Source organism: Emiliania huxleyi (genome assembly GCF_000372725.1).
Source record: "Emiliania huxleyi CCMP1516 chromosome Unknown EMIHUscaffold_179, whole genome shotgun sequence".
In the NCBI taxonomy this organism is placed as follows: Eukaryota; Haptophyta; order Isochrysidales; family Noelaerhabdaceae; genus Emiliania; species Emiliania huxleyi.
Window position 1 is genome coordinate 227,861 of NW_005200793.1, and position 8,860 is coordinate 236,720.

The following is an 8,860-nucleotide window of genomic DNA, read 5'->3' on the forward strand; positions in this document are numbered from 1 at the left end:
CACCGAAACTGACTTCGTTCATCCTTGGCGCCTAAACCGGACTGACTATTCCTTGGCGCCTAAACCGCCGAAGCGCCCAACCATCCACTCTGCCTCGATGCTCGCCGCTACCGCCCTCGCGTCCCCAGCCGCCCTGAACACACCGCGCGGTGGCACCCGGCCCGCCATCGAGTCGCGCCGGGCCGCCATCGCCCGCGCATGGAGCACTCCTGGCCCGACCAGCTATCGCCTTCCACAGCGGCTGAGCGCTCCCTTTGCCACAGAGGTGCCCGAGACCTTCATGGGCATCAGCAGTGAAGACTGGCACGTCACGGAGGGCCCTTCTGATGACGTTTGCACGCAGTGCTTTCTGGCGCCTGAGTGGATGGGTTTGGCGCCGGACGCCTGGGTTTGTACCGACTCTGCCACCTTCAAGGCGCCGCTCACCTCAGAAGACTCGTACTGAAGCGTCAGTGCGAGCCTAAGTGCAGCAGTAATCGCACTCGACTGGGTCGCGTGCTGCGTAGGATGATGCCTCCGACCACGCACGCTCTCAAGAGAACAGGCGAGACCCACGCACCGTGAGGGGCGCCCCCGATACTTTTCCTTGCGCGAGCTACGACGTGGGGTGCATGCCAATGTCTAGAGAGTTGCATGTTTCTGTCAAATAAGAATCAGTATCTTTCACAGCGCGGACGCCGGCGGCGGCACGCGAGCAAACTTGTAGGGAGGCTCGACGGGGTCGGGAGACAGACAGCGAAACAAGTGCAAACGACGGGCAGGACAGGCCCCGGCAGACAAGCTCCGGCGGACCTGTGGAGGGTCAGTGTCGATCACTCAGCATGGTGCCCCCCATTGAGGAGTCGGCATCTCCCCGCTACGGCGGCACAAGCCCAGCCGCCCCTCTCAAGCCGGGGCCGTCGCCTCCTTTCGGCTGAAGAATCTTAGCAAGCCAGGTGGGGGCCGGGTCGGGGCTGCGGCGGCGGAGGCCGCAGGGGGCGCCTCCGGCGGCGTCGCCTCCGGCGCCGCCGCCTCTGGCGCCGCCTCCGCGTTGGCCGCGCAAGCCTCCTCTTCGCCTCGCGCCGGAGCGCCTTGGTCGGAAGCGGGCGAGCCCGCCGCCTAGGGGAAAGCTCCGAGACTGTTCCGACGACTGTTCCGACGACTGTTCCGAGACTGTTTCGAGAGAGCGCGCAGAAGCAGCGTCCCGTGCGTGAGGTGGGCAGGGGAGCTTAAGCGATGGTCTTAGGCGGTGGCGGTGGCGGGGGCTAGGGCGGAGGCGGCTTGCTCAGGCGGGTGGTGACGAACGCCTCCCAGTCTCGCGCGGGGGCGCCCGCGCCGCCGCCGACCAGCGATCCCCACCGCCGCACCGCCTCCTCGCGCCAGGCGTCGGCGGTGGCGGGGGCGGCGCCGTCGGCAGAGGTGAGGTAGCGGGACATGGCCTCGCGCGCCTCAGTGAGGAAGGCGACCGTGCTCGCGTCGATCTCCCGACGCAGCGCCGCCTCGTCCGCGTCCTCCTCCTCTGGCCGAGGCCGCTTTTTCGCCGGCGAGCGCCTCGCCGCCTGCCGGTCGAGATCGTCGCCGAACTGGTCGATGGTCTCCTTGGTGTACTCGGGCTTGAGGTCGCGCACGCGGGACGAGCGGCGCAGCGACTCGGGCGGCACCGGCGGAAGCTTGGTCCGGGGCTTCCTTGGCGCCTTCTGCTGCGGCGCGGCCGGTGTCGGGTCGACGAGGCCGAGCCGCACGAGCATCTCGTGGTTACGACGGATGTGCTCCAGTCGTTGCAGCTCATACTCTGAGAGCTCGTCCATTGCTGCGCCGCCCGCGCGATATGCGACTGTGAGCGAGCTCGATGTTGCGGCCGCCGCCCGGACGGCGCACCCACGTGAGCGCACTGGACCGCACCCTCTTCCCGCGCAAGCTCGGATCGCGCTGCAACACTGTGAACACCGTGCTGCGCTCGTTTGGTGTGTGCGCAGCCTCGTTGTCGGGGCCTACGCGGAGGCGTCGGACGACCTGCACCAGCTGTTCGACTGTGTGGTGGATTCGGCATCCAAGCAGCACTGGAGGCGGATCGGCGCGCGTAGCGCGAAGGAGGCGCGGTCCTACTTCGCTACGACGCTGCGGCGGGCGTGGGGCGTGCACTTTGCGCGCGAGTTCGCGCGGCACCGCATCCGACGCGTGGTGTTCGTGGGGGCCCCGCGGCGACAGCCGGGCGTCTTGGGTCCGGGGTTGTGTTTTTCTGTGAACACCGGCCTCCGAGTCGGTCGGCGTCGCGAGCGCGCGCGATAAGGTTACACCATCGGCCTTAAACGTCAAGTTCAAGGACTCGCTCTCCTCCAACCCGGAGGACGTCGGCCAGCGAGGCGCTTTCGTCGGCCTCGGCAACACCGAGCCCGGCACGAGCGCGGACGTCTTCGGCCTCGAGCAGCGCGGCGCTGTCGGGGACGGCGACTTCAGGCCGAGCGACGGCGGCGGCTATGTGGCGTACAAGAAGGCGGACTAGACGCGCACGCCCTCTCGCGCTCGGACACCGACGTGCAGATGTACCTGTTCGAAACCTTCGGCGGGTGGTGCAACGCGGTCAAGCGGCTGTTCTACCAGATGAAGGACAAGGTGCGCAACAAGCTCTCGAAGCGGCAGCACGAGGACGAGGCGAGCTGGTCGACGCGGTCGTGGCTCTTGCTGCAGGCCCAGCGCATGTCAGTCGCGCTGCAGCTCGCGGCGGCGGAAGAGATTGCGACCGAGCTCAGGCTCGCCGCGGCGTCGGAGGACGCCGCCGTCGCCTAGACTCCCCTGCGTCACTACGTGCCTCCCCGTCTTTGTAGCCTGGCGTTTGTGCCCCGTTTGTGCCGCGTCCCGTGCCCCCGAGTTCATTAAAAAAAAGCGTTAAGCCCCGCCGATCGCCAACAAACGCGAGGTAGCCAAGTAAGTACTCGAGTAGCGCAGTTGGGCGGCAAGAATTTTACAACAAAAGAAAGTTGCGCGGGAAGAGTCAATTCGCGCAAGTTTACGGTCAATCAAGTTGCACGCGTGCTTTCGGCGCGGTGGGGCGACCTGTGCTGCTGCTTAGCGTTCAACGATACCAGCGATTGCTATGAGCGGCGAAAAGGGGCGTGCAGACTCTTCGCAGGAGGACGTCGACCGGATCCTTGGCGCGGACGACGCGTACCGTGTGCTCGGCGTTTCTCGGACGGCTTCGGCCGAAGCTAAGTGAGGCTGCACCGTGTGGTTGCACCTGCAGAGCATGAGGTGATGATGACACTGCCTGGCATGTAGGCGGAACGCTTACCGAACCCTGGCTCGAAAGGTGCTTGCGACAAAGACTGTTGCAAACACGATAGGAAGTTCCACTCAGGGAGGGGCGAAGCACAGTGAGCACGCCCTACATCGGCACCCCGTGCTCCCCAGGTGCATCCCGACAGGAGCGTACACCCCCGCGCGACGGAGGCATTCCAGACTCTGGAGGCAGCGATGGCAAAGGTGGCCAAGGACACGGCCGAAGTGGACGCGTTTCGGGCGATGATGGCGGAGAGGTCCAAGGCGGCGACTGCAAATGCGGGCGGGACGGGAAGTTGGGTACCGCCGGCGTTTGAAAGCCATCACCGCACGGTACTCAGCTAGCCTTCTCCCCGGGGCCCTCTTCGAACTGCTGCTCACGGCATGAAACCACCCCCGTCCTTAGATGCCGTCCTGGACATCCCAAGCCCCTCCGGCAGCGTGCCGTTGGTCGGATGAGCACAGGACCTTCGTCTTTTCCGGCGCCGGGGCGGCTCCGCCGCCGACGTACGAGTTTCATATGCGCGGCAGCGCAAAGACGCCATTTCAGAAGGAGTACGAGCCAAATCTGCGCCAGACCGCGCCACCCCGCGCCTCCTATAAAGGACCGAAGGCGTGGACCCAGTGCGACGTCGAATCGGACCCTTTTGAGAGCGTGTACGGCCAGGACCCGAGGATGGCGGGCGAGGACCCCTTCGACATCGCTACTACAACAGCCAGGCGCTGCCTCCCCACTCGCCGCGGCCTCTGCGGGCTGTGCTGCGCCTAGCGCGAGCCTGCTCCGCTCGTGCTTTCTCATGTGCAACGGACTGCAATCGACGCAACGCTCGGCGGAGCCAGGCTTTGCTCGTGTCTTTTCTTCTGTCTGAAAACACAATGAGACTTGTAAAAAGCTGACACATCTTCTGCGCAAGCAGAAAAAATTCTTTTCCGAGGTCAACCCGTCATGCGGCAGGTGGCTTGCTTTGGCTCGCTGCCACCGCGGTGGGTCACCAAGAGCTTCTCCGCGTGCGGCGTCATCACCACGCGACGCGCTCGCCACGCCTCACCCGGGCAAAAGGAACGACCGCGCGCCGCCGCCGCCCGCCTCGCCGCGCCGCGCCGCGCCGCGCCTCGCCTCGCCTTGCAGCAGCGGCACGCGCACACGCACCCACGCGCCCGCGCTCGCTCCGCGAGAGCGAAGCAACCCTCCAAGCGAGTTCCGAACCGGGAGCCAAAAGGTCCCCGCTCGAACCGCGAACCGGTTCGACCACCGCCGCTGGCGGTTCATGAAAGGCTGTCAGGAGCAGTGCCTCATATAGTGTGAGATAGTGCGCGCGCTCGAGATGCTCACCCGACCCGCCGCGCCCTCGCGAAAGAGATCTCGCGCCGCGCGCGCTCGCACACGCCGCCCGAGAGCACTCCCACCCCCGCCGCCTCGCAAGCTCACAGGTTGATTTGAGGAGAAGCAGCTGGGGGAGGTCAAAGCGGGAGAAGGCGGCACGGCGGCGGCGGCGCGGCCCCCCCCCATCCCCACGCCTCCGGGTCGTGCGTACCGCCTCCGGGCGCGAGTGTCCCCCCAGCGTCTGCTCCGGCAGTCGCTCCGGTAATCAGGCCGAGAGTACCAGGGAGGAGGGGAGAAGAGCCCAGGGTGGGGAGAGGAGAAGAGCCTAGGGAGGGGGGAGGAGAAGAGCCCAAGGCGGCCTCCCTCTCCCTCCCCTCCCACCGGGCCTCCCTCTCCCTCTCCTCCCACCGGGCCTCCCTCTCCCCCTCCTCCCGCCAAGTCTCGAGGGGCCAGCCGCTGGAAGGGGCAAGCCAGCGGCACGAGGGCTTCAGCCACACAGCTACCAAGGGAACGCGACCCACACAAAGCACCAAAGTTAGGCATACCCCCCGGCGCAGTGTCCCCCGCTATGTGTCGCCGTTCGTCGGGGCACGCAATCCTGTGCAGTCAGGGCAAGTGGGGGCGGGGCGGACAGCCCAGGAGCGTGCTCCTGGGATCTCTCCGCCCAGTCCGGGGGTGCGTCGAACCTTCCATCACCCTGTCGGAAGCGGCGTGCCGGTGGGGGCACGTCCGGGTTTTGGAAGTAAAGATATATTACTCTTCTGCGCAAGCATCCCCTGGTATCGTAAACGCAGGGTGTGTGTGGGTTCCTCTCAACTGTTGGCGCAGTTCACAGCCTGCCTGCTGCTGAATGGCGTCCTGCTCGTGCAGGCGCTGGTGTGGGACTGAGGCGGCCGTGAGGCGCCACCAGTGGGCCACAGCAGCTCCTCTCCGCCGTGTCCGCACCGTCGGGCGGGGTGGCTCGAGGGCCCCGCGGTCTTTCGGCGCGGCGCAGGCGCTTTTGACAGGGCGCGAGAGTCTGTACTCTCTCGCCCGGGGCGTCCCGCGGGTGCATCGCCAATCGGCATGAATTTGACATACGTGTCTCTTTTACTCTTTTGGGTGCGCCGTCATTTATCAAAAACGTGCAGATCACATCAGGACACGGTCTCGACGCGCTCGGTACGACGCCTGCGACCCGTCTCGGGTCAGGTGGCATGACGCTCATCTCGCCCGCCAGCGCTGCCTTGCAGGTTGCCACGACGAGGTCGAGCACGCTTCTATACGCTCGCCCAGCCTTCCTTTCCATCCCATAAGGTAGCCTGGGAACGGTGGCGGTCAGAGGCAAAGCCTACGAGGGGTGGTGGAACCACATGTCACGGCTACTGCCGGCTCGACCCCACGATAGCCTCCGGAGGCTGACTTTGAGGCACAACCATCGGACGATGTCGACGTTGGGTCGCTCTCGCGGTAGCCAGATGACCTCTCATACTAGGAGCATCGGCCATGGCCGCAGGGAGCGCGGGGGAGGGCGCTGGAAGCAACACGGAGCTCCGTTGGAGGCGTTTTCAAGATTTTAGCGTGTCAGAGTGAAATGGCACTAGCCCCACACGCCACAGCGGTCAACCCCGAGAAAATCAGTAAATCAGAAAAATATATGCCGCTACCAAGTCCAAGTCCCCCGGACTCCTCACGCTCTCCCTCACTAGGTCTGAGCGGCGTGTCCGCACTCGCGCTCGCCAGCTCGCCCAGCCGCCCTCTCACGCGGCGTGCGTGGCCGTACGAGGCTCCCGGTACCCTACTAACCCAACGCCCACGCCTCGACCTTCTTGGGCAGCAGCTGGTTGGACAGGTCCTCTCCGTGGCCTAGGCAGCCGCGATCGCCCTCGCCCCAGGTAAAGACGGCGCCGTTGGCAGTGATGGCGAGATCGTCGAACGCCCCCGCCGACACAGCGACGACGCGCTGGCCAGCAAAGGCCTCGATCTTCTTGGGCAGCAGTTGGCTCTGCTCGTCGCCGTGTCCCAAGCCGCCCCCGCCTCCAAGGCCCCAGCTCCAGGCGGCGCCGTCGGCAGTGATGGCGAGGCTGTGTTCGCCTCCCGCCGACACGGCGACGACGCGCTGGCCAGTCAAGGCCTCGACTTTCTTGGGCAGCAGCTGGCGCTGCTCGTCGCCGTGGCCCAACCGGCCTTCGTTTCCCCAACCCCAGCTCCAGGCGTTGCCGTCAGCGGTGAGTGCGAAACTGTGGTACGGCCCAGCCGACACGGCGATGACGCGCTCGCCAGCCAAGGCCTCGACCTCCTTCGGCAGCAGCTGGTGCTGCTCGTCGCCGTGGCCTAGCCTGCCAAAGGTTCCACGGCCCCAGCTCCAGACAGAGCCGTCGGCGGTGAGGGCGAGGCTATGGCACTCTCCGGCCGCAACAGCGGCGACGCGCTGCCCCGCCAAGGCCTCGACCTTCTTGGGCAGCAACTGGTCCGACAGGTCCTCTCCGTGGCCTAGGCAAGCGCATGCGCCCTCGCCCCAGCTCCAGACGGCGCCATCGGCGGCGAGGGCGAGGCTATGGTCGTAGCCAGCCGAGACAGCGACGACACGCTGGCCAGTCAAGGCATCTATCTTCTTGGGCACTTGGTGCGTCTGCTCGTCGCCGTGGCCCAGCGGGCCAGCGACCCCCCGGCCCCAGCTCCAGACGTTGCCGTCGGCAGTGAGGGCGAGGCCATGGATTGCTCCAGCCGCCACGCTCACGGCGCGCTCGCCGCCCAGCGTCGACTGGAGGCGGGTCGGCGTGTTGAGCTGTGTCACGCTCTCGCCGTGCCCGAGGAGGCCTGCGACGTCTTCCGCTGAGCCGCACGACGAGAGCCGCCCCTCGCCGTCGATGAAGAGGCTGTGAGACTGGCCTGCCGCCGCCCTCGCCGGCGGGTTGGCTTCGCGCAGCAGCGCCGAATAGCACAGCCACCGCACGGCGCAGCTCTCGCCCTCTGGCAGCGCCGGCAGCTCGAAGCCGCGCTCTTGCGCCCACAAGCGGATGCCCTCCTCAGCGAGCGAGGCGTGGAAGAGCAGCGAGACGGCCGCGACGCGAGCGATGTCGATGGGGCTGTCGCAGCGAGTAACGACGCGGACGAGGAGGTCCGTGGGGAGGTCGAGAAGGCGGGCGGGCGGCGGCGTGTCTGGCGAGGGAGCGGCGGTGGCGGTGGCGGCGGTAGCGAGGCGGCGCGAGCGGCGCGGCAGGGCGGAGCAAGGACGGTCCTTATCGCGAGAAAAAGAATTCACGGACGCCGAGAAAAAGAATTTCGATGCAACCAAAGAAGAAGAAAAACGAAGCGCTGTCGCACAGGCACGATTCACACAACAGGCAAAGCGACGGCGGCTTCTAAAAAGAGTTTTATAACGCAACTCGGGCGCGTGGCTGATAGGAGTACGACCGACTCGGGAGAGGCCGAGATCCGGATGGGAGGGCTGGCCGAGCTACAGATGACGTGAGTAGTGTGTCGGTCGTGAAATCTCATACTTCTTTTTCCTGGTAAAATTCTTTTTCTGCGCGCCAGTTCGCACCTGTGTCGAGCCTGTCTGCTGTGAGAGAGAGTTGTTTTGTTTAAATTCTTTTTCTGGGTGTATACCTGTGTTAGTGCCAGTGCGCGCCAGTCCCGTGCCCAGTGTAAGAAAGAAAGAAGGAACGAAAGCAGACATCCAAAGGAGGAATGGGAGTTGGGACAGGAGTCAGCAGGAGCCAGGACGGACGCGGGACGCGGCACGCCGCTCCACGCCCAGGGGGCTACGGCTTTATGGGTCGTGACCTCGAGTTCGTGACGCGGGTTCAGCGTCGTGCGCGTAGGAGTTTTTTGTTCAACTTTTCTTCTGGCTGTCGCCTCAGGCGGCTGGCGGAGAGGTCTAGTCGCCCTAAAACACCGCCCGATGAGCGACTCCCGGAGCGAGTCCCCGGCCAAGCGCTGGCGCAGCAGCTTGCCACCACCGGCTCCATCGGCGAGCACCTTTACGGCGCGCTCCGACCTGCCCCAACATGCGCCGCAAAAACACAGCGGTCAAGAGATCGAACCGCTACTCAAATCCACGCCAGAACCAGCGAACACGCACCCACCACCCACACGAGAGAGGCGGGGACAATCGTTTTCTTCTCTCGCGCTCTCCTCGCCTTTCTGCAGGGTGCGTTTGACTAAGCACATGAGGCGGCAACCGGCACACGTGTCATGCGGGCATTTGATTTGTTGATTACGCCACTCGCCTCTTCACACAACAACAGCAGGCATATGCCATCATCGCCTGCCCCCCCGACGGTGTCGGTCCTGGTG

General features: G+C 65.6%; 3 protein-coding genes across 3 annotated transcripts; 2 read left to right on the forward strand and 1 right to left on the reverse strand.

Annotated features, from left to right (window-relative positions):
- Positions 1-45: 45 nt before the first annotated feature.
- On the forward strand, positions 46-668 carry EMIHUDRAFT_442315 (hypothetical protein). Its single transcript, XM_005783638.1, has one exon. It carries the CDS (start codon positions 98-100, stop codon positions 443-445), a length of 348 nt encoding a protein of 115 aa, XP_005783695.1. The 5' UTR covers positions 46-97; the 3' UTR covers positions 446-668.
- Positions 664-1,787, reverse strand: EMIHUDRAFT_232231 (hypothetical protein; the record flags this gene model as incomplete). Its single annotated transcript, XM_005783639.1, has 2 exons — positions 664-711; positions 1,347-1,787. The coding sequence occupies 2 exons, from the start codon at positions 1,785-1,787 to the stop codon at positions 664-666; spliced, it is 489 nt and encodes a 162-aa protein (XP_005783696.1).
- Positions 1,788-1,828: 41 nt separating this feature from the next.
- Positions 1,829-2,766, forward strand: EMIHUDRAFT_232232 (hypothetical protein; the record flags this gene model as incomplete). Its single annotated transcript, XM_005783640.1, has 4 exons — positions 1,829-1,861; positions 1,981-2,160; positions 2,270-2,458; positions 2,521-2,766. 4 exons carry the CDS (start codon positions 1,829-1,831, stop codon positions 2,764-2,766), a joined length of 648 nt encoding a protein of 215 aa, XP_005783697.1.
- Positions 2,767-8,860: the final 6,094 nt, after the last annotated feature.